Below are 26,070 nucleotides of genomic sequence, written 5' to 3'. Positions count from 1 at the left end.
AGTTGGTAGTAATTTTAAATGTGTTTGCCCGATTGTGTTCATGACTCCTTAGCATACTCCATGTAACATGTTACTTAGATCACTCAATGCACTACTAGAAGGCACTCAGATGCTATGGTGATGTGGGCAGTATAAGAACCCATGTAGAATAGCATTTCCCATATAGAAAATATTCTAGACAAAAAGTTTACTGGCAGGGTAGTTCACAGAAACAGTGAATTTTAAATGATTATAGAACATTCATGGAAAGTACATTTTAAATGAATGACTACAAGTATTTGGACAGGGTAAGTTAATTCTAAATGCTATGTACAACAACAGAATAGGTGATATGCCCTGTAATTGTGTATCCAATTAACACAGCTTAAAGGTGACATGAATCTCAATTACCACAAGCAGCCCTCACAGCAAACTTTTAACAAGTATTTCATACACTAGCACAAAACATTCACATGAGAGAAATAAGACAGCACAGTGTGCCTCTGATGAAGGCACCTGAACTGTTATTCATCACAAATCTAACTGGAATTGTGAAAGGATGGGCTCTCTCACTGAAGGCTTATAAAAAAGTGTCAATTTAAAAAAAGGTTAAAAGGGGAGGGGGAAGCAAATACAAAGCCAAGCTACCACAGTCCATTTTCAGGAATTCTCCATTGACTGGAGCACAGCTGAGCATATAGCCAGATACTATTGTCTAGAGCCAAGTTTCTGCCTGCTCCCAGTTTCTGTCCATCAGTACCTGAGCTCTGCTTGGCAAGCCCAGGCTCTGCCCATTTTATAGGAGATTATGTATAATCTCTCACCTAAAAAGAGTTAAGATCTCTCTCCACTGAAAGGAAAGATACCTTAGTGTCCTGAGAAATCAGAAAGGAATCCTACAAAAAGTGGAAACATGGACAAATTGCAAAGGAGGAGTACAAAGGAATAGCACAAGCACGTAGCAAAAAAATCAGAAAGGCTAAGGCACAAAATGAGTTATAGCTAGCGAGAGATATAAAAGGCAATAAAATAATGTTCTTTAAATAAATATATTAGGAGCAAGAGAAAGATGAAGGAAAGTGTAGGTCTACTACTTAGGGCAGGTCTACACTTACTTCCTGGTCCGGCCGTAAGCAATCGATCTTCTGGGATCGATTATCGCGTCTAGACAAGACGCGATAAATTGATCCCGGAAGTGCTCGCCGTCGACGTCGGTACTCCAGCTTGGCGAGAGGAGTACGCAGCATCGATGGGGGAGCCTGCCTGCCACGTCTGGACCCGCGGTAAGTTCAAACTAAGGTACTTCGAATTCAGCTACGTTATTAACGTAGCTGAATTTGCGTACCTTAGTTCGAAGTGGGGGGTTAGTGTGGACCAGGCATGGAGAAGGAGAGCTAATAACTGATGATATCAAGCTGTCTGAGGTTTTAATGCCTATTTTGTTTCAGTCTTCACTAGAAAGACTGATAGTGACCAACACAATTAATATTAACAAGATGAAAGGAATGCAAGCTAAAATAGGGAAATGATGAGTTAAAGACTATTTAGACAAATTAGATGAATTCAAGTAGGCAGGGCCTGACGAAATTCATCCTAGGGTTCTTAAAGAACTAGCTAAAGCAATCTTGGAACAATTAGCAAATATGTTTGAGAAATCATGAAGGATGGGTGAGGTTTGGAGGAGGACTGGAGATGGGGAAACATAGTACCTATCTTTTAAAAGGGAAACAAAGAGGATAGTGGGAATTATAAGCCAGTCAGCCTAATTTCAGTGCCTGGAAAGATACAGGAACAAATTATTAAGCAATCAATTTGCAAACACCTAGAGGATAGTAGGGTTATAAGGAATAGTCAACAAGGATTTGTCAAAAACAAACAATGCCAAACCAACCTAATTTCCTTCTTTGACAGTGTTACTGGCCTAGTGGATAGAAGAAAAACAGCAGTTGTGATAGATCTTGATTTTAGTAAGGCTTTTGATACAGTCTCACGTGACATTCTCATAAACAAACTAGGGAAATGTGGTCTAGATGAAATTTCTATAAGGTGGGTGCACAACTGGTTGAAAGACCATACTCAGAGTAGTTTACTGTCAAACCAGCAGGGTATATCTAATGAGGTCCTGCAGGGGTCAGTCTTGGGTGTAATACCATTCAATATTTTTATTAATGACTTAGATAATGGAGTGAAGAGCATGATTATAAAATTTGCACCTGACACCAAGCTGGGAGGAGTTACAAGCATGTTGGAGGACAGGATTAGAATTCAAAACGACCTTCACAATTGGAAAATTCGTCTGAATTCAACAAGATGAAATTCAATAAAAATAAATGTAAAGTACTACTCTTAGGAATGAAAAAAATTAAATGCACAACTATAACTTCACTAGGTGGCAATACTGCTGAAAAGGATTTGGGAGTTACAGTGAATCACAAACTGAATACACTGCTCTATAGCCAAAATGCTTCTGAAATAAATGTAGTCAAACTTTACTAATTCTGGGTCACTGAGAACGAAAATTATGCTTAAAATTGTTGATTGGCTCTAGTTTTCAAGATATGCTATTGGGTCAGTATATACGACCCTTGACTTGGGAATGGCGGAGGATAAGTGAGTTATAAAGGGAAGGGATCTCAATTTAAACCGGAAATGACTAAAATACATCTTTGACTGGATCTATGAATAAATCTATGACTGGGTTTGGACAGTTCTTGCTTTTTAGGCAAAACAATGAATGATGCAATCTGAAGCTGGTATTGCGTCATGCATGATATGAATTGCATCATGTTATTCCTAGAAGTCATGGATGATGCAATCATAACGAAGCTTACATCACTCTGCTGAACAAATTGCCCTATATCAGCTCTAGAAATCATACAGTGTCGTGCTCTCTTACTTGTCAGTGTTTGATTTTGCAAAAGGACACATTTCTGTTTATCCGAAGTGAGCAGAGATGCCTCGTACTTGTGTGAACAGTGCAGATAACTTCTGCTATGTTTGTGGCGAAATGACTTTTGCATCACAAAAGCGCAGTATAACCACTATGGTTAAGAAAGCCTATCACCTTTATTTTGGCTGCAAAATTGGAGATCAGGACTAGAGGTGGGCCCCACACATATGCTGCAACACTTGTGCAACAAATCTTCACCAGTGGTTGAACAGGAAAAGGAAATCTATGCCTTTTGCAGTGCCAATGATTTGGAGAGAGCCAACAGATCATACCAGCAATTGTTACTTCTGAATGGTGCCTCCAGTTGGGAAAGGTGTGTCAAAGAAGAAAAAGTGGACTGTGCATTATCCAAACATTCCATCAGCTATACGCCCAGTACCCCACGGAGAAGGACTGCCGGTTCCTGATGCACCAGAATCACTCTGGCTTGAGTCAGACGAGGAAGAGGATGAAACTTCTGGTCCTGAACCATCAATGTCACAGGACCCACATTTTCTCCCATCCTCCTCCTCTGACCCACACCTCATAACACAAGGTGAACTGAATGACCTTGTCAGGGATTTGGAACTACCCAAGAGTAAGGCAGAGCTGTTGGGCTCCAGACTACAGCAGTGGAATCTCCTGGCAGGTGATGTTAGGGTTTCCATGTTCCGTGACCGTCAAAAGGATCTTGTCCCATTCTTCTTCATGGAAGGTGATCTTGTAGCCTGCAACAACATCAATGGTGTGATGGCAGCCCTCAACATCGTTCACGATCCAGATGAGTGGAGACTGTTCATGGATTCATCGAAGACGAGTCTTAAAGCTGTTTTACTGCATAATGGCAATGTTTTGCCATCAATTCCAGTTGGTCATGCAGTCCATATGAAGGAAACCTATGACAACATGAAACAACTTTTGAGGTGCATAAACTATGACCAACATCAGTGGCAGCTTTGTGGCGATTTGAAGGTTGTTGCTCTCTTGCTTGGTCTGCAGACTGGATACACAAAGTACTGCTGTTTTCTCTGCGAATGGGATAGTCGTGCAAGAGATTCCCACTACATCAAGAAAGATTGGCCACTCCGACAGTCATTGGAGCCTGGGAAGAAAAGTCTTCAGCATCCACCACTTGTTGAATCAAGGACGATTTTGTTACCACCCTTACACATCAAGCTGGGTCTGATGAAGAACTTTGTCCAGGCCATTGACAAAACACAAGCAGCTTTCAAGTACCTCCGTGGAAAATTTCCAAGGTTAAGTGAAGCTAAGATAAAGGAAAGTGTCTTTGTTGGTCCTCAGATTCGTGAACTTCTTCGAGACGATGCATTTGACCATGCACTGCGTGACAAGGAAAAGACGGCATGGAAAGCCTTCCAGTTAGTGGCAATAAATTTTCTCGGAAACAACAAGGCAGACAACTACAGGTTGTTGGTGGAAAACCTCCTCAAGGCATACAAAAGCCTTGGTTGCAACATGTCACTAAAGATACATTTTGTGCACTCTCATCTAGATTTTTTTCCACCGAACTGCAGAGCAGTGAGCGACGAGCACGGCGAGCGATTTCAACAGGACATTGCAACAATGGAGAAATGTTATCAGGGCAAATGGAGCCCATCAATGCTTGCAGACTATTGCTGGACAATGACAAGAGATGCTCCATTTAATGAATACAAGAGACAAGCCAAGAAGCGCCGAGTAGACACTGAATAGGACTAAACTATGTACATAATAGTTTTTTGCCTTTTGTTTCATAATAAATTCTATTTATATAACCCTTTTGCTGATTTTTAAAGTGTTACATAAACAGGACAGGTGAAATATTATCATGTAAAGCAACCATAAATACATGAAAAGACCTAGGTTTACAATTTAGGATTAAAACTCTACCATCTACACAATATACATAGACATAAAATGTAAAAACTTCAATATCTTAGAAACAGTAGCCAATCAGTTGTTTTAATTGTCATATTTGAATTCAGCACATCAAAATACATAATAAATAGCACATTTTATCTCTGAAGCAGACGATTTCTCAAAAATTGTAGACCAGCGTAATTGGAGGTATTTAAGAGCAAGTTGGACAAACAGCTGCTGGGGATGGTCTAGGTTTACTTGGTCCTACCCAGTGCAGGGGGCTGAACTTGACCTTTTGAGGTTCCTTCCAGCCCTACCTTTCTATGATTCTATGAAAAAGAGATGTACTTGCATGTGATGCAAACTGATGATACCCTTAACCTGAAAACACAAATATTATCCTTACCAAACACAGCCTTTAGTTCGAACAGTTACAGTAAATTGATAATCTGCGGAGTGATGATTCCCTTAAATACAACATGCATATACACCTCTACCCCGATACAATGCGACCCGATATAACACGAATTTGGATAGAATGCGGTAAATCAGTGCTCCGGGGGGGCAGGGCTGCGCACTCCAGTGGCTCAAAGCAAGTTCGATATAGCGCAGTTTCACCTATAACATGGTAAGATTTTTTGGCTCCCAAGGACAGCGTTATATCGAGGTAGGTGTATGTGCAATGCAAAATGACCAAGCAAAAATGCATGCTGGTGTGGAAGCTGAATTCCCCTTTAAGTTTCAGCAGAGGAGACCAGGATTGCAGCTCATTGTTCTTTCATTCATAGGAGAGAGAAATTGGTCCCTTCAAGTTAAGATTGAGGCAAATAGGTCATACAATGGAAGGTGGCTTGCACTACCAGAGCTTTATGCCCATTCTATCACTAAACTGATGTCAGTCTCCAGTACCAATTAATTCTGTCCCTTTTGTGAGCCCTCCTATTAAGGTAAAATAAACATCTAGACGTTGTAAAATTGCAATTTATGCAAGCAGCAGAAATATATTTTCATGTCCAGCATTTCCAATATAACTGTTCACAAAAGTGTGGGAAAAATCTAACTCTGATCAAAACTATTGGAAGGAAGTTATTCTGGCTGAGGATTCCTCAAGGCTAATCTTCACTTTTGGAAAGTCCCAAGAGAGCCATTTTAGAAAGCTGTAATAAATATAAACTTCCCTTTATTCATGACAAAGCCCTGTATGTGACCCACAACTTTTTTTTGAGTTGAAACCATGAGAACTTTTCTGAAATTATTTCTCCTTTTACAGCCAGCTGTTTTTTCGTTTATATTAAATGGATTCCTTCAAATGGTGGATGGAGAATAATAACCTTAAGAAAAGTATGTCATTTCCAGAACCTGCATGGAAAGTGCTGATGATATCAAAGCCTTAATGCAGTACTGGAAACTCTGGCTTTCTATTTAAACCTGTAGCTCCTGATGAAAGACACCCAATCCTGAAATTATTTTGAAAACTGGTTCCATTTCAATTAAGACGATTTCACTAGCATGTGCCAGCTGGCAGCAGCACAGAAAAGCTTTCTGAAAACAATTTTCAGCAACTATAAGCAGCACTTTCCTATCCATGCACATCAGTAAAGCTATACACTTGAAACAGTTCTCAAGAACCACTCATGAAAACTCTCAAGAATCAGGCAATTTTGATAGCGTGAATCAGGATTTAGATTATTTCCTCACCTTTCATCTTTAGAGCGTGGTTTGGGGGTTGTATTTTTGTTTGATTGGGTTTGATTGGTGCTGTTGTTTCTGCAGGGCAAGCTCACAAACTGGCTGGTCTATGCTGTAAGCCTCCCGTCGAAATTTCTCTATCAATAAAGCAATTATAGACATGTCTCTCCCGCAGGTTTCTTCTAGATTTTACATTAATTTATAGCTCTCAGTCCTACAGCATACATGGTACTCTCTGTACTGTTGAACTCAGAGTGCATTGTACTGAAGAGGATCTGTCTCTGTGGACAAAAATCTGTAAAGTGCCTAGTTGGTTCTCTCTTCATTTGTTCACTCTGCTTGTCAGGCTGGATACCTTCCCTCTGTGTATGTAACCTCAATTGTTGCATTCACAAAGCGATGGTTCATTTTTGATTATTTTTCTCCAATCACCCTTTCACCGATTAGGAAAAATTACTGTTCAGAGCTCATAAATCCAAATTGTAAAAAGGATTATATAGAAAGAGAAACTTGGTACCTGCTTGCTTTTCTAGGTCATATTTACCAACCAGAAAAAAAAAATCAGGGTCCTCTCCCACAAGCAGTATTATATATAATTGATTCATTACCACTGGTAGGAGAAGAGTACCATTTAACACATGGATTTTTTCCACAGCATTCCCCTTGCCTCTCACAATAGCACTTTTCTGGAATAATTCTTGCAAATTTATTAAGCCTGACCTTCCCGTTTTCCTGGAACTATAGTCACTTAAGATACTTTCTGCATCTTTCTCCACAAACAATGCCAAATTAATTGGCGTAGAATTTTTGTGTTGCTCTAGACCCTTTAAGTACAAGTTTTATAAAAGCTGCTTTTTTGTTCATAAAAATTTGTAAACAAGAAAAAATAGTTTAGGCCACAAGTATAGTATAGCAAACAAATACAAAAGAGTGGTTTATAACATTCTTCCTTAACTCCACTGGTGCTTATTTTTCCCACGTTAATAGATCTTACAACCACTGGCCAGGACATTGGTTTTTCACATTTCTTTGGTTTCTAAGTTTTAAGGAAAGCTTTCCTCATTTTTTGTTATTGTAATAGGGTGATAGCAGTCTGGTAGTTAGAGGAGGGTGCTAGGAGTCAGAAGCCCTAGATTTCATTCTCCACTTTGCCACTAAGTGTGTATGCAACATTGGGGAAATAACCATCTTTCTGTGACTCAGTTTCCACATCTGTAAATGGGAAAAAATAATATTTACCCACTTTTATCAAGTGTTTGGAAATTTACCTGAAAGCATGATATTAACGCAGTGTACTAGCAACAGTAGGCTTTAAATATTTTTTCCCAGTTTATTTTCCCTCAAGGCCTTGTTATCCATGGGCTGTTTGGTTGGTTACAAAAGTCCACGACCAATTCTATTGAGTGTCCTGAGGGAAGGCCATTCCCTTAAAGGGTGTTTGAGCGTAAGAAAATTAGAAAGATGCCTCAGAGTCCTCCTAACTAGAAATGGGTAAAAGAATTTCAGTGAATTCACCAAATAAAAAATAAAAAAAAAAATGCAGTTTTGAGTCAACCAACATGGTCTGCAAATTCAGCTAGTAGTTTTGCCTTAAAAAATGGTAAAAGAAATTCCAAAAGATTTGAAACATAGCTCTGGACATTTTCCAAGAGAAAAGCCTTCAACTTTTTGTTTCAAAATGTAGCTAGATTTAACTAAAAATCAAAAGATTAAAAAAAGCACATGAAAACTAAATGAAATATTTCATTTTGGGTGGAACAAAACATTTTGTCAATATATTTGAAAATGTAGAAAAACATCCAAAAATATTGAATAAATTTCACTTGGTATTCTATTGCTTAACCGGGTGATTAAAACTGCGCTTAATCACAAATGTTTTTGAGTTAATCGCATGAGTTAACTACAATTAATCCTCAGCCCTAGTGGCTAGCAATTAGAGGTGCTCAATTTGTGTGTCCTGAATTTGTCACTGGATTTTCAAAAGGTGAGTACTTAGCACTTCCAGGAAGAGTGTTTTCTTTAGGGAGCAGTTGTGTTGGGGGAGGGGAGAGGTTTAAAAATCAGGCTTTTAACATGAAGCTAGTTTCAACTTTAACCATGGATCTACTATTAACTTGCAATAACATCCAGAAGAAGTTTCCAAGGTATTTTATTCCTAATGGTTATTGAGATCTGCAGGTATCCCTCCCCTTAGCTGGTGTGATGGGTGGAGTCGTCTCTGCCAGACTGGTACGTAGGGAATAGAGCACCATACTTTCCTCCAACACAAGCTTTTCTGACTCAATGGCTGGGCAGTCAGACACATGCAGAAAGAGGGGCAGATTGCAGTGGCTATAGGACTCTCTTTCAGTACAACAACATTTTGGCCACATGTCATGGGCTGCTAAAGCAGCTGATGCTAGAGGAGTATATAGTGTGCCCCATGTGCACACCGGTGGGGAAATGCAGGAAGATAACTCTCCGTGCAATAGTTACCATAGTTGTGGCTATACACTTGGGAGAGGTCTAAAATGGTAATAAATAAAGCCAACCTTAGCATGCGGGTTTTTTTAAAGGAGTGTGCGGGCAGGGGGATTACAGAATTTGACAATTTATATCCACGGGTAACAGCAATATGCACAGCCAGCCTGTGGTCTGTGAGGAGGTTGAGCAAAATGATTTCATTTCACAGAATGAGAGTACAGGGGCAGGTGAGAGGGAAGCACCTTCAGGTTCCCTTTGCTTGCTGCAGAAGTGGAGCCCAGCTGAATCTCCCGTTCTAGCTTTGCAATTAGATCACATTTATGTATCTGTATACTGTACCTATACATACACACACATATACATAAAAGCTGAGATTCTTCTTTACAAGAGCTCAGCCCCCATTCTCTTGCTCATCACTAATTTTGGCAACACCTGATCCCTTTCTGCTGTAGGCAAGCACGTCACTTCAGAGTCTGTGCTGAGTAGGATTATGAGGACAGATTGGTCTTGCAGGGTGCTGTATGGGTGCAGACCCAGTACTTTGGGGTTTGCTCTGTGTTTTTCACTTTCCCCAACACAACAGCTGGGGCAGACTGAAAACTAATCCCATTGTTTAGTTCAGTTTTAATACAAAGCAGGGTTTCTGCTTAAGAGGTTTGCTTTGTAAAAGTGGGATTAGGGTTCACTGTATCACCTCTCTCAGTAGCACAATATGCTCAGTTTACAAGCAGAGAATAGTTTTTCATAACTGTCATATCCACAAACACATCTTTGCAACTCAATGTCAAGCTGGGTTCTGTCCGGCTCAGGTTTGCAACATTAAACCAGAATAGAACCCAGCTCCTATTTCTGAGCTATTTTGGGTCTGCAGGACTAACAGCAGTAAAAACCAAGCAAAATACATACAGGTATAATTGTGAATAGACAGGCAACAGGCCTATTGAATAAAATTATGCAACCACTTTTCAGAGTAAACTGTATTTGAAAGATATTCAGACCATAGTGATGAAAACAGAGATGAAACAAAAAAAATAAAACTACAATCCTGGCACTTCTTGAAGCTGCTAGTGGTATCTTCATTCTTCAATTCCAGGAAGAGAAGAAAAACAACTGTGGCACCAAAGGCATGCAGAACCAAAGGAGAAACTCAACTGAGGAGCAATGAGGCTCAAAATCCAGATGTTTTGACAACATAAGGTGTCACATGATATCAGTGAGCATGGACAACAGGGGCTAGAGAGCCCAACAACTCAACGTATCTGCAAATTCATTTCCTCCCGGAGCAGTTACTGGTTGATGCTTTGGATGCATAATACAATGAAGCCTCACATGAGAAACTTAAATATTATGTTTATTAAAACAGACTCAGAAGTTGCAAAGAGGGATGGCAAGGTTAATATTACTATGCTCTAGGGCAGGGGTCGGCAACCTTGGGCAGGCGGCTCGCCAGGATAAGCATCCTAGCGGGCCGGGCCAGTTTGTTTACTTGCCGCGTCCGCAGGTTCGGCCGATCGCGGCTCCCACTGGCCGCGGTTTGCCGCCCCAGGCCAATAGGGGTGGCAGGAAGCTGCAACCAGCACATCCCTCGGCCGGCGCCGCTTCCCGCCACCCCCATTGGCCTGGAACTGCAAACCGCAGCCAGTGGGAGTCGCGATCGGCCGAACCTGTGGACGCAGCAGGTAAACAAACTGGCCCGGCCCATCAGGGTGCTTACCCTGGCAAGTCACATGCCAGAAGTTGCCAACCCGTTCTAGGGTGTCAGTGCGTGAGCCACACAGCCCACAAAGCCCTGTTAGTACCGTGGGAATTTCTCCTTTACATGTAGTCTGAAAGGGACTGATCTTACATTAGAGAGAGGACAAAGCAGCATAGCACCTAAAAGGATAGGAGAGATGTTCCTATGGGCCATTTTTAGAATAGTTCAGCACTCTGAAGATGAGCAAGCAGTCACTATACGACCTAAGTGATGGAAGCCAAGGCTTGCCAAGTGAGTATCTCTGGAAAACAGAAAATGTGACAGATTTTTTTAAATTGAAAAACAGTGTAAAGTTTTCCCAGAAGGAACCAGCAGAACAAGTGAAAAAATTCAAATATCATAATCTAAACAAGTGTTCCTGCATTCCAAAAAAGCCACACACAGTGCTATAGCATGTTGTGTTTTTTAGCTATTCAGAACAGTGCAATAAATGTCAGTAACACCCATGTGGCTATTCCCTTATACAACCCCCCTCCCAAGGATTCTACTAAATTAATATAATGTTGCCAGGGGTTGTCCAGTTTTAGCCAAAGATGCACTGGAAATTGGTTTACAGAATGAATGGGCCAGTTATCAGTGACTAGAGCAGCTGAAGGCTGTGTAAATTAACATAATTTGTCAATCTTCACAGTGTTGTCCACAGAATAAAGAGTTCTTACAGAATACCAGCCTCCAACTTTTGGCACCTTAAAACCCACATGACCTGTAAACAAAACACAAACACCCCCCCCCCCACCCATCAAGTTCAAACACAATAATACATTATAGTCATGTCAGTAGCACCAAGATGCAACTGCTAATCCACAATTATCTAGAACAATCCTGTTAACATTAGCATCAGGACTGTTCAAATATAGCTATCATTGCAGAGATGTAGAATGAAATTCTTGCTAACACAATGTATTCTGTAGAGTAATGCAAGACTAAAAAAATAAAATAAAATCCCAGTCATCAATAGGACAGCTGACATGATCAATCCTTATGTTAACCCACTGCAAATTTTATACAATAAAAGTAACTGTATTTCTGGATATTACATCTTCATGGTTGACCAAGTTCAGCTCATTACATCATTTTAGTACACTTTACAGCAATCTTTATTCAACCTTTCAGAATGAGACATGTACATTAATAAGCTTCCAATCCATTGGCCTTTTCCTGTAGCACACTTTGTCTTAATATTTTATCCAGTAGCAGTGTATGTGAGGCTACAGTATATGTGCATATGTGAAAATGGAAATAACAGTATTTGCTTGCATCCATTCAATTTATATCAACAGAACATTTCAACAGGAGAGCGTCTCCGGAACTCTAAATAGGTCTGTTTAGTGCTGTTTACAAGTGGTTCTAATTGGCTTTGGATGAGCTATTTGACAAAACCAAACTGTAGGATACAAGGAAATCCAAGGCAGGTTTCATTAAATAAATTTATTTGTTAAAATAATTTAACTCCAAATACAACTGCTGAGTTTGCATTGAGTTCTATGTACAATTCTTGTTTTTATTTGAAACATCAAGGTTTAACAACTGACATTGTTACAAAACAATAAATTGTTGCTCCATCTATAGGTTGCCAGTTGTACTAGAGTTCAACAATTAACTGTGAAATATATTTATTCACCTCTGGGAAACCCCAAATCAATACCGTTAAGCCTGGTTCCAAAACCCACTGCAATCATTCTTGAGACCTGATGCACAACAATGCAGATAAAAGCCTCCTGCTGTTGTCAAACATTTGCTTTGTCGCAGAGTTTCACCATTAAAGCCTAACCAGTATTTTGATTCTACACTGGTAAAAAGAAAACCAAACATGCACAACCCACCCCCAACCAAATGGCTGACATCTTTAGGCAACATTCTTTATACACGAAAGCAAATACCAGTAGTTTTCCCACAGAAAAGCGATGGCAACTGTAGCACTGGGGTTAGAGAGAGGCTAGTTACTTGTTGGCCAGAACAGAAAGTCATCAAAAACTGCTTTTGATGCTCTAATAAAAAACCCCATGTGTAATACTTTTGATCTGATGCTGGTTTATTAATTTTACCTACTTTTTAAAAGTGGGAGCAAACAGTTACTACCATTATCACAGCCGAAAAGAATGAAAGTTGCAACATAAAAAAAAAATATCAATAAAACTTAAAAAATGCTGTCTTTGTAGAAAAGTACAAAATTCTACAAGACCAGCGAAAGAAAACATGGGTCTTTGGATCAAACCATAATATTTTAAGGCATGTTATAAAAAACGTTCATACACTATATAATTGCTAGTCTGATCGGGGTACAAAGTAAGAGGTGACCCAAGACACCACTGACTTTCTCCAGGTGGCCACCCATCTTGAATGTGGCTCATTTAACTACCCTCTTGCTATCCTTATGCCTTCAAAAATATCTTAGCCAAATGCAACTGTCATTGATTCAAGCTCCACTATATTCATAGAAGTGGAAACACAAATAGTGCACAACTATCTCCTTAGAATTATACAATAAAGAGAAGAGCATTTACATTTCCCCCTGTCATGTCCCTGGAATGTTGTGTGTTGATGTGTGTGTTGCTTAGACATTACAAATGTAAAATGGTAAGGAAAAACAGGTCTCGGAAGTATCTTTTTTATTACAATTTTCTGTTTAGAATTTTACTTGTGCAATTTTTCCTAAATTAAAAGCCCATATGTTTTATGTTACACACTTCAACTTAAGCCCTTCATACATATTATTTATACCACTTTATTGGTCGCACAGCAATTTTTTATATAAGATCTTAACATTTTGTATAACACTGTAAATTGATATCAAATTTGATAATGTTTTTGAGCACTCAGGCAGTAGCTCTCAAATTGACAAGCTGCCTATTTTATTAATAGATTGTATGGTTTCATTAGACCCCTCCTCCATTTAGGTATTTTAGGAAGCGAAGATACCATTGATTCAAGTCTCAAATTTTGCTTATGCACACACACATGGTTAATATTATGTGAAAAAGGTGCAACAACATCCAAGATTGTGGCAATCAGCTGGTAGGAAAAACCTACATTACAAGGATTTAGAAAAATCTGAATAGTAGGGCCTCACGTTTATCAGACTTAACATCCTTGTTTTCTTGAAAAGCTTTTCAAGGACTAAGGGCAGTGGTGGCCAGTTCTCTTCCATCACTAATGTTTCCGTTAGCTGTCACCCACTGAACAAGATTAAAAATGTTACTATATTATATAAGAAATTTTGTGAAGCTGTTTTATACTTGAGTTTCTCATTTCAAAGATTAAGAGCATTTTTAAAGCAGTTCTGCTGATGGAGGTAAATCTGTCAGAACCAAACTCCAATTACAGCATCTCTAAGGGATACACACACACGCACACACTGAACACATGCACCCATTTTCACTCATTTATACACAAGGAACTACACTGTTACTGCACAAGACTGAGAAACTAATAAAAGCATGGTGGTATTTAGACCACAGGCTCAGTGATATTGCATTTTGATGACCAAATTTTATCTATAAAGGTCCAGCTTAAGACAATCGCTCCAACATATAAAACTTAGATGTTTTGATTGAAAACTTTTCTATACTTGATTGTAAGACTTCAGAATAGATATTTCTGTGCCATTACTCATGCAAATGATAAATACTTCACTGCTAGGAAAACTAGAATGTCAGAGATCGAGCACCCTTGCAAAACAAAATATTTGCTCCCACTACTTGATACCCTAATAATCAGGGCAATCTTTGAATAGTGTGTCAGGCAATTACACAAAAGCTTTTTCCTTTCTCACCTAAAGTAGAACCGTAACTATATTCCTCCTGTGAGCCAAAATGATTTCACATGGTTATTCAATTAACAAAAGTTGCCAACATTAAAGCTATGAAATAGCAAACTTGATTTCCAAAGGTTAGTTAGGGATCACACCAAAAAAAACTTAGCCCTTAAAGGCAAGAAAGAAATTATCTTCTTTAGCAAACTTAAAAATGCAGGATGTTCATACTGTCCCATGAGGTTTCTGCAAAAGGGAACATCTGGATGCAACATGGCTTTGTTTTCCTTACAAGATGGTACTAGTTAATCTATTAAAGTGTTCCTTGTTAGTAAGGCTAAGCGATTTTTTTCATCACAGTTGCTTCCTCCTGGTTCAGTAAAGTGATAAAGATGTTTCCTGCTTTGTAAACAAAGGGTTTTTGTTTGGCTTTTTGTCTGACCAAAACCTGAAGTGATCCTCCATTCTTGAGCAGCAAAGTGGAAGATTTAAAACATTCCAATGCCATATCGTGTTTTTTTCACTAGCTATTAGTTTTTCAGATCTTCTCTCTCTTCTTTCAAGTACTGATGCAGTGCTTTCTATTTCACAAGATGGGATAAAGTGTAGAAATTGCATCAATTTTTTGGGGAAAAAAAAGAACTTTATAGGTCTTGTAGATCATATCTGCCTGTAAAACTGTCAGAAGTTCAGATGAAATAAACATACTTGTTTGTGTAAACTTGGCCACAAGCAAAAGTACAACTCCTGAAATTCAGTATATCGAAACTGAAAGGCTTTTCCCTCCTTTTGTGTTTATCAGTATAGAATATGCTAATTGCACATCATCTTCACAGGTCTTCTCTCTAGCAGTTTCAATTTTCTTCACCAGGAATTTTCTAATGTATGAAATAGCTGCTGCTGTCTGACATAATGCAAATACATATAGTTCAACTGAGATCACCCCGTAGATCAACTGTCTATGACGAAATTGTACGTGCACAAGGGGGTATTGGGTGAGACGCTGTAGTTGTTTAACCCCATTATGTTCAGAGACAGCGACTGACTTTCAATGCTCAGCTCTGACTTAAAGTTGTTACTTCACTTATGATTTATTCCAAGTAACCCACAAACCAGGAAATGAGGCAGACAGTTTTACCATCTTACAAAAATTCTGCAAATTAGGTCCAGGTTAGGTAATTTTTAATGCTATTGAATATTACATGCAGAACAGCATGGATCATCTTTGTCTGGCTGAGCTGCATAGTTCATTTGTCTAACGATTTCTGCAAAGAGCTCATCCACCATTGTTTTACTTTTAGCAGAGGTCTCCATAAAAGGACAGCCCCATTCTTCAGCCAGAGCTCTTCCTTCATTTGAAGATACTTCCCTCTCACTCTCCAGGTCCACTTTATTACCAACCAAAATTACTGGCACCTTCTCATACCTATAATTCAAAAACAAAAAGAGAATTAAGATTCCTTAAAATAGATGATTTTTCTCACATACACACGGTGCATACCATGAGAAATAGTTCTGTCATTCATCAAAACCTATTTTATAGTTCGAAACGCAACACAAGCTTTTGCTTTTTCCCCTCATTCTAGTTTGTTGCAGCACCCCCCTTCAGAGTTTTCTAATGAATGCTTCTGCCTCTTAATTTTCTCTCCAGTGAGGAACACTTACAACCCTAGCTCTTTCGGTGTGGAACAAAATTTCTTCCCACTCCAACACAGTCCAGATTAGGATTTGGGATTGGCTGGAGGTTCAAGCCTCCCTCCAATTTTTATGAATTTATGTCTACATTGCAGCTGGGAGCACGCCTTCCAGTCCAGGAAGACAGGACTCACAATAGCTGAGTTCAAGCTAGCGTGCTAAAAATAGCAGTGTGAACATTACGGCTCCAGAGCAGACTCAAGCTAGTCACCCGAGTTCAGACAAAACAAAGAACACACTGTGAAAGAGAGTTACTTAAAGCTGCAGTGTCAAACACTCAAAAGTTAGGAAGTGCAAGAATAAGGATGCACAGACTACTTTAAATTCGGCCCCCTGGTATGAATGCGTTATGATACAGCCTTTAACTACACAACTGCTAATTATTTTTCCCCACAGACCTGCACCACACTCAGTGGACTGGATGGATGGTGCTCAATGAAAGACAGCTATTCAGTGTTTTTTACCCTCATAATTCTATGTGGGTCCTATGCTTTATTTGCTGTACAGCACCCAAACCGTGCTCTGAATACAGCATTACCCATTTCTGTGTCATTTTTTGTTATGTTTAGTTGCCTCAGAAACATAAGTGAATTTATTCTCACAACTCCTTGGGTGATGAGTATTAGCCTCATTTTACAGATGAGGAAACACATTCAGAGCAATTTACCTGAGGCCATACAATGATTCATTGAGAGTCAGCATTAGACAAAGAACATCCTGATTCCCAACCCTGCACTCATTCTTCAGATGACACTGCCTTACTACCAGAGGTATTGAGCATCGATAGCTCCCAATTACCTAATTATGAGTGCCTGGCACTTTTGAAAGTCAAGACAGCTGGGGCCTCATGGGGGCTGAGAAAAGGAACAATTGTGGGGGGCTGTGAAAAGTCTGGTTTAACTGATTTGCTTAACATCACACAAACTCTGTAACAAAGGTAGGAACAGAATCTAGTTCTCCTGTGTTGTGTTCACCTGCCTTAACTAGGCCATCCTTTTACTTCCTACATTCCCCAGCTTCATTCACTTCATACCTTCCAATTACTAGACTCTATAGCGTATAACAGAGATCTTACAGATATCAGCCTTATTCACTACACAAATCCGTGAGCACAGCCCATCATGTACAGCCCATCCGTGAGCACAGCCCATGGAACAAGGTTGGGTCCTGCAGAGAAACAGGGTGATCATGTGATAAGAGACTGTCATAATGCATAGGCACTATGGGGCTGAATTCAGGTTGCCTATGCAAAGTAAATTCTTGCATTACTTAACTTTTGAGGACCATTTTTCAGTGTAAATTTTTTTTCAAATTGTGAAGTGACATACTAAAAAAAAAAAGAAAAAGAAGGAACAACTGTATTATGTGCAACTGAAACTAATTTGATGGGAGAAGAAAGAGGCACAGTCCCTTTCCCCTGTCAAATTTCTAAGGCCTGAGGCAAATATTTGAGGGGTTATAGGTTGCAAGAATTTTTTACAATGGAAACTGTCAGAGAAGCATTAATATAGATGTTGCTTCCAGTTCTCTCTATAATGACGATGCACTGAAATGCATATTTTAGGGCAAACATTTACAGTATAATGTGATAAAGGCACAAAGATAGAGCCTTGCTTTACTAGATTAAGTTTAGGACCAAGGATTTTACAGAAGCAACTATGTACATAGTGAAGTCTTTGCAGAACGATATGCCAAAGCCTGTCTCAAAATGGGTGTACTCTCTATCTTGAGATTGAGAGGTACTGACAACTCCTACAGATGTTACATGATCAGGCTCTTTGTAGCCAAATCAAGAGACATTGACACTGATTCAATTTTCACCCTATGTGGACTTTTACTCCTGTCCAGTTATATTCCCACACATCTAAGACAGCAAAACACTGAACTAACCTATTCTATAGACATCGCTTTGTGCTACAAATTAAATTAACATGTATTAGGAAATAACACGTTAAAGAATTCCAACTAGGGCAATTAAGTGCTACATAAATTCCTTCTGTAGTTCTAAATGAAAAGTGTTTTTGACTTCTTGTTCTTCATTGCTGGGTAACAGATCTGTGCACTATCGAAGAGGAGGTTACTCACCCTGTGCAGTAACTGACGTTCTTCGAGATGAGTGTCCCTGTGGGTGCTCCACTGTAGGTGCTGGTGCGTCCCTGCGCCTTCGCCCGGAGATTTTTACAGCAGTACTCATAGCGGCCACGCATGCTCAGAAGCTGCCCCCCGCTGTGACTCTAGGTTAATAGTACGCATGCGTGGCCGGTCTCCTCAGTTCCTTCTCTACCATGGAGGCCCCCAACTCCGAAGTAGAGGGGAGGAGGGTGGGTAGTGGAGCACCCACAGGGACACTCAACTCGAAGAACGTCAATTACTGCACAGGGTGAGTAACCTCCTCTTCTTCTTCGAGAGATGTCCCTGTGGGTGCTCCACTGTAGGTGACTTAAAAGCTGTGTATCTTAAGGAGGTAGGGACTTCGGATCTGGCAGGAACGCCGTTGAAAGTACCGCTCTGCCCAAGCGTATGTCAGAGAGAGGGCCTTGAGTAAGGGCATAATGTTTAACAAAAGTGTGGTCCGAAGACCAGGTGGCTGCTTTACAAATGTCAGCCAAGGGAACTTTGCGTAAGAACGCGACTGAGGCAGCCAGAGATCTAGTGGAGTGTGTTCTAATGCCGTCTGGAGGTGTAACCTCCTTCAAGTGATAGCACAGTCGGATACACTGGGAGATCCAGTTCGAGAGTCTCTGGGTGGAAATAGGCGTGCCTTTAGAGCGGTCGGCGATAGAGACAAAAAGTCTGGAGGAAGCTCTAAAAGGTTTGGTTCTATCCAAATAGAATGACAAGGCTCTGCGTACATCTAGTGTATGCATTGAGGTTTCGAAGGAGTTCGCATGTGGTTTCGGAAAAAAAGTCGGCAGGTGTATGGGTTCATTAATATGGAATGACGAGTGGACCTTCGGAAGAAATTTGGGATGTAATCTGAGGGTAACCTTGTCTTTAAAAAATATCGTATATGGTGGGTGTGCCATGAGAGCTGCTATTTCTCCTGCCCGTCTGGCAGAAGTAATTGCCACTAGAAACGCTGTTTTCATCGAGAGGTGTAAGAGGGAGCACGTGGCTAGGGGTTCAAAAGGTTGTTGAGTTAGGGCAGACAGTACCAGATGAAGGTCCCACGGGGTGGTCGGTGGTTTAATGTCTGGATATAAGGTTTGTAGACCCTTGAGGAAACGCTTCGTAGTAGCGTGAGCAAAGACAGACGTATCATCAATTCTGTCGTGGAAAGTCGTAATAGCAGCTAAATGGACCCTGATGGAGCTGAAGGAAAGGCCAGATTGCTTAAGGCCCAAGAGATAGTCCAATATAAATGAAAGAGGTACCGAGGTAGGACAAAGATGTTGAACAGAACACCAATGTGTGAATCGTTTCCACTTTTGAAGATAGGTCTTGCGAGTAGATAGCGTTCTGCTATGTAGGAGTACCTCCTGAACTTGTTTGGAGCAATCTAATTCGCATTGGGAGAACCACGTAGGAACCAGGCCTTGAGGTGAAGCATGGGCAGGTTGGGGTGGAGAAAACGGCCGTGCTGTTGAGATAGAAGGTTTGGAATAAGCGGCAGGGAGATTGGTGGTTGGATTGACATTCTGGTGAGGAAGGGAAACCATGGTTGTCTGGGCCACGATGGGGCAATGAGGATCACCTTGGCTCGATCCGTTCGTATTTTTATCAGGACCCTGTTGAGAACTGGTATCGGGGGAAACGCATAAAATAGGTTTTGGTGCCATGAGATCATGAATGCGTCCCCCAGGGAATGTTTGCCCAGTCCTGCTCTGGAGCAGAAATTGAGACATTTCTTGTTTTTTGCAGTTGCAAAACAAGTCTATGGTTGGGTAACCCCAGGTGCTGAATACATCGTGAATGGTTTTCTCGTCTATCTCCCACTCGTGGTCCCATGGGAAGTGCTCAGTTCGTCCGCTGTGGTGTTCATGATTCCGGGAAGATAGGCTGCTGATACCCGGATGTTGTTCGCAATACACCAATTCCAGAGCTTCATAGCCTCTGTGCACAGCGAATGGGAACGAGCTCCGCCCTGCCTGTTTACGTAAAACATGCATGCAATGTTGTCCGTCATTATGCGCACGTGATGATGTTTGATTAGTGGCAGGAAGTGACGGCACGCGTTGCGAATGGCTCGAAGTTCTAGAACATTTATGTGCAGGGAGGTCTCGGTTGGGGACCATAGTCCCTGTACTGTGTGATGAGACATATGTGCACCCCACCCTGTCATAGATGCATCGGTGGTCAGAATGCGTGATGGAGCCTGTTGAAGAAACGGGACTCCAGAACAGAGGTTGGAGTGGACGGTCCACCAATGTAGCGAATCTTTGACTGGAGTAGGCAGGGAGAGAGTCTTGTTTAAAGAATGCATATTCGGTTTGTAAACTGTTGCCAGCCACGCTTGGAAGCACCTCATGTGTAGGCGTGCATTCTGGACGACAAAAGTGCACGAGGCCATGTGACCTAGTAGTTGCAGGCAGTCCCGGGCAGTTACCTGAGGGCTGTTGCGAAGAATTGTGGCCAGTTGGTGTATGGAATTGAAGCGATCGGGTGGGAGCGATGCCAGCCCCGTCCGAGAGTCGAGGTCTGCGCCTATGAACTGCAGGTGCTGGGTGGGGCGTAATGTGGATTTGTCTCTATTTGTAGGCCGAGAGAAAGAAAGCACTCGACTGTGAGCCGTGTGAACCGGAGCGCCTCGTCGAATGTAGAAGCTTTGAGGAGGCAATCGTCGAGGTAAGGGAATATTACTACCCCTTGTCTCCTGAGGTGAGCAGTGACTACAGCTAGAAGTTTGGAAAAAGCACGGGGGGCTGTAGATAGTCCGAAGGGGAGTACCCTGTATTGGAAATGTGTGGAACCAAGGGTAAATCGGAGGAAACGTCTGTGGGCCGGATGTATAGTGACATGGAAATAGGCATCTTGTAGGTCGAGGGCAGAAAACCAGTCGCCCTGCTCCAGCGCTGGGATTATGGTAGTGAGGGTCACCATCTTGAACTTTTGCTTTTTGATGAATCTGTTGAGCCGCCTGAGATCGAGGATTGGTCGCCATCCCCCATTTTTCTTCTCCGTTAAGAAATAATGGGAGTAAAAACCCTTCCCTCTGTGTCGCTCTGGCACGATTTCTACTGCTCCCAGATGAAGGAGATGTTGCACTTCTTGGAGGAGTAGCTGCTCGTGAGAAGGGTCCCTGAAGAGGGACGGGGAGGGTGGGTGGGTGGGAGGTAAGGAGAGGAAGGGGATGACGTATCCAATTGTAACTACCTCTAAGACCCACTTGTCGGAGGTAATCTTCCTCCATTGTTGGAAAAAAGGTCGTAGGCGGTGTCCAAAGATTGGTGTGCCGGCTGAAGTGAGGGCGTTGCTTTCTAAACCCTCGACCAAGTCTTCAAATCTGCCTATTAGCTGGTGGGGGTTGAGGCGCCCCTGCAGAGTTTGGGCGACGTCGCTGGAATCTTGGTCGTGGACGTTGCGGCTGTTGCTGTTCCTGCGGTCTATGGGAAGGTTGTGTAAATGCGGGATAACGTGGCCGGTGGTATGGTTGGTATCGATATTGTCGTCTTCTTGCCGTAGGTGCCTGGAGACCTAGAGACCGGAGGGTTGTTCTGGAGTCTTTCATTGAATGAAGCACTTCATTCGTGTTAGAAGCAAAGAGTTTGTCACCGTCAAAGGGAAGATCTTCAATTGTGTTCTGAACTTCGCGAGGAAAAAAGGAAGAGGAGAGCCATGAGCCCCGTCGCATGACTATCGCTGTAGCGGTAGATCTTGCCGCTGTGTTGGCTACATCGAGGGCTGCTTGGAGAGCGGTGCGTGAGATGGCTTGGCCCTCAGAAACCATAGCTCTGAACTGTTGTTTTCTTTGTTCTGGAATGTCATCAATAAAGTCCATTAACTTATTATAGTTTTTATGGTCGTATTTTGCCAGGACTGCAGTATAATTAGCTATACGAAATTGGAGGGTGGAGGATGCATACACCTTGCGACCAAACAGGTCCAGTCGTTTGCTATCCTTGTTAGGTGGGGCAGAACGAGAATACTGTTGTCTAGCCCTCTGGTTCGCAGCGTCTACTACCAATGAGTTTGGTGCTGGGTGGGTAAAAAGGAATTCAGAGTCCTTTGGAGAAATAAAATACTTCTTGTCCGCTTGCTTGCAGGTAGGTAGGCTTGTCGCTGGAGTCTGCCAGATGGACTTAGCGGGTTCTAAAAGGGCTGCGTTAATTGGGAGTGCCACTCTGGAGGAAGAAGGGGGCTGTAGGATGTTCGTTAGCTCATGCTGTTGTTCGGGAACCACGTCCAGGTTAATGTTCAGGTCACTAGCAACTCTCTTAAAGAGGTCCTGGAATTTTGTATATTCATCAGAGGGAGTGGGAGGAAGGGGAAGTAATGCTTCCTCAGGTGCTAACTCCGGGTCTGTTGGACCAGGAGAAGGGCTAGGTTTATCCTGGGAGCGTGGCTGTGTTGCCAGGCGTCTCGTGTCACTGGCATATGCATTAGGAGACAGCGCTGGATCAGTGTTGCGCCTGGTCGAGTGGCCACGGGGCATGTGTTCCCGAGGGTATGATGCCCATGGTGTCCAGTATTGCCATGGTGGCGGGTAGGGCATAGGTGGTGCCATCCAGGGGTTCATCCCCCAAGGGGCAGGGTCCTGAGAGTGGGATGAGGTAGTATTTCCATAACCCTTATTGCTCTGGGTCCGGGGCTGGGAGTCATGATATGGAGAAAAAACTCCCTGTGGATCTGCTTCCTCCTCACTGGAGGAAAACTGCTCAGATCCTGACTCAGGCATTGAAAAAGAGTATGCATTCATGAGCGGAGACTGCAAGGTAGGTGATACTAGAAGATCAGCTGTCTGGGTAAAATGAGTGAATGAAGCTCCTGCGGGAGATGAAAGCTGAGCCGATAGAGGCTGCCGCACAAGAGCATTCCCGCGATCGGGGCTTCTGGCTGTGATCTGTGTGTCAGAATGCCCCGCAGGCGTCGGTGCCGCGTTCGGTGCCGGGCGAGAAATGTCAGGCTGCCTCGGGTGAGGCGTGCTGTGGAATGTCGGCACCGTCTCATTCGCGGTGCCGAACGGTGCCGTAACTGAGGCAGGCAACTGGAAGCCTGATGCCTCGGCACCGGAGCTTCTCGGCGGCGCTGAAGCCTCAGGCGGCTTTTGCGCTGTTCCGGAGGAGCCTGGCTCATGGAAATTGCCGAGGCGAGGGATCACAGGCAGAGAGATCGTTGATCTGCCTGGAGAAACTTTATGCCTCATAGTCTTGTTCGGTGAGGAAAAGTGCCCCTTTTTCGTAGACTTCTTGAGCTTCTTTGAGGGGGGGGGGGCTGTGTCGGGTAGCGGAGCCGGCTTCAATGCCTGGGTCTGAAACTGACCCGATAGATTTTTGAAGCAGGAGCAGTTTGAGTTTAAGCTCCCTGTCTTTCCGTGCCCTGGAGCTGAGTTTGCAGCAGTGGGCACATTTTTGGGGAATGTGAGCTTCCCCCAAACATTTTATGCACTTTGAGTGTCCGTCCGACAACGGGATAGCTTCCTTGCAGGTAGCGCAGCGTTTGAAACCTGTGGAGCCCGGCATAGCCGCGGCTGACAGAGAAATTTTTTTTTTTTTTTTTAAACAGATTAACTGGGTAAGTAACTATACTAACAGAAAAAAACTGACAAGAACTGGTTACTAAAAGGTAAGAGTGAAGGATTTGCTAATGAGTCTGCTGAGCTCCGTCTCAGGCCGGGGACGGTTGAGAAGGAACTGAGGAGACCGGCCACGCATGCGTACTATTAACCTAGAGTCACAGCGGGGGGCAGCTTCTGAGCATGCGTGGCCGCTATGAGTACTGCTGTAAAAATCTCCGGGCGAAGGCGCAGGGACGCACCAGCACCTACAGTGGAGCACCCACAGGGACATCTCTCGAAGAAGAACAGTTGTTACCGCACATGACTGCGTTTCAATTTTGCATGAAGTGATCTAGGTTTATAGTTTAAATACCAGTTCACCGAATTTTAAAGACATTTTAGGATCCCTTCCAGATGAAAAATGTGGTATAAAATGTAAGAATGTCAGAAATGTTAGCTCATTAGGTGTGCAGCAATTCTCCAAGAAGGGCCCTGTTTTTTGGACTTTCATGTACCCTCATTTGAAAGCTTAGTTTATGTAAGTTTAGATGAAGTATGAGGTGGCACGGCCAAGTGGTGCCACATGCCTGTAGGTGACAGTCTCATTGTTTTATGTCATTTTTTGCACAGTTCCAGAAACACTAAAACATGACTATGACTACAGATTTTGCACTTTAATTTAATTTCAACACCTTGATGTGGTGTTTATTGGTCAAAGCTACCAAAACAACAATATCTTAAAAGATTTTTATTGGTTTTACATGGGCAATATTTTCCCCCCAGAAATGAAGCAGTTTAGCATGTGGCAAAAAAATGCCAAATATCAACATTTTACAAATTCTTGCATGAAATGTTTTCACATTGCATATTCTTATTTTTATTACTATATCTCACAAGTTGTTTTAATAGTTTTCTGTATTTCCAATTGAAATTTCCTGACCAGATCAGTCTCACACTGAAGGCTGTGCACGAGTAGCAGTAGATTGTGTGCCCATAGTTTGTACCACATAGTAGGTAGATATAAATGTATGTGAATTCCTAATGTAATGCTTCTTCATCTGTAAGCTTTTGTACATACAACGTAGCACCTAGCCTGCCTGGTAGAAGGTTGGAGTTTGTAATTGCCCATGCATAGTGCAGAGTCTGTCACGGAGGCTGTGGAAGTCATCGATTCCATGACTTCTGCAGCGACCAGTGTGGCTGACCCCAGGGCCACCCAAGCAGTTGGCTCTGGAGCCAGCACCTTAGGTGGCCCCGGGACCAGCCACACTGGCTGGCCACTGGAGTGGCCCCGTGGCCCGCCAGAGCAGCAACCGGTGCGGTTGGCCCTCGAGACCACCTGAGCAGTGATCCCAGTGGTGGCCAGAGGCGGCAACTGGTGCCGCTAGCCCACCCCCCAGCATTAGACAAGGGTATTTACAGTATAAGTCATGGATAAGGCTAAGTTTTTGTCACAGGTATTTTTAGAAAAAAAAGTCAGACAGGTCATAGGCAATAATGAAAAAAATTCATGGAGCAGCAGGGATTCCCCCTTGCCACCTGCGGCAGCCAAGAGCAGCGGATTCCCCCTGCCGTCCATTGTGGCCAGAAGCGGTGGGGGAGCTCTGGGTACCCCGCAGCTTCCATGCACCACAGGCAGCAGGGGCTCCTGCAGCTCCCAACCAGCACTGCCTGAAGTCATGGAGGTCTTTGGAAGTCACGGACTCCATGATTTCCATGAGCAAATCGCAGCCTTAGTCATGGACAAGTCACAGGCTGTGAATTTTTGTTTATTTCCCGTGATCTGTCCATGACTTTTACTAAGAATACCCATGACTTAAATCGTACCCTTACCCATACATGCAGTACCAGCCTTTGAAATATTCCAGAAACTAGCTTTTTATTCAGTGACACTTATGCACAGATCAGTATTAGTATTAGAGAGGACAATACACAGCGGGCTTCAATCAAAGTGCTCACTAAACAAAACTGTCAAGTTTGATACTAACAGAGATCTAATTTGTGCAAGTATACAGACTTGTGCTAAAGATGAAAAATGGTGGTAGTGGCGGTGGTAATGCTAACAACATTCTGTGGGAATTTTACCGCTACAGGAAAGAGAGTGTATGAAAACATGGAGGATATGAGCCCCTTAAAGCTTACATCAAAGAGAAAAAGACTCTCCACAAGTTTGAAAAATGCAGTCATGAAAATCAAAAGAATGCAAAAAACTGTCAGGCACCAGTGCTGGAGAGATTTCGGTGATGCTGACAGCAGGAGCCAGGAGAGATGAATTCTACTAGTGGCCACTGGAT

The 26,070-nt window shown here is 42.4% G+C and overlaps 1 protein-coding gene and 1 long non-coding RNA gene across 2 annotated transcripts in view; one reads left to right on the top strand and one right to left on the bottom strand.

The window, feature by feature from the left end:
• Positions 1 to 12,089: 12,089 nt before the first annotated feature.
• The window catches only part of RAP2A (RAP2A, member of RAS oncogene family), a 42,049-nt gene continuing 28,068 nt past the window's right edge, over positions 12,090 to 26,070 (bottom strand). The window contains exon 2 of the mRNA XM_054012385.1: positions 12,090 to 15,853. Within this exon, the coding sequence (XP_053868360.1) occupies positions 15,616 to 15,853 (238 nt within the window). The 3' untranslated portion in view covers positions 12,090 to 15,615. The remainder of the gene's footprint in view (positions 15,854 to 26,070) is intronic.
• LOC128828062 (uncharacterized) lies at positions 20,824 to 22,067 on the top strand. The gene is made up of 2 exons (XR_008443153.1): positions 20,824 to 20,907; positions 21,745 to 22,067. It is a non-coding gene; the product is annotated as an uncharacterized LOC128828062 (long non-coding RNA).

This window comes from Malaclemys terrapin, chromosome 1, assembly GCF_027887155.1.
Source record: "Malaclemys terrapin pileata isolate rMalTer1 chromosome 1, rMalTer1.hap1, whole genome shotgun sequence".
Classification (NCBI taxonomy): domain Eukaryota; kingdom Metazoa; phylum Chordata; order Testudines; family Emydidae; genus Malaclemys; species Malaclemys terrapin.
The sequence above is the reverse complement of the archived record's forward strand: the minus strand, read 5'-3'. Positions and strand labels throughout refer to the sequence as shown.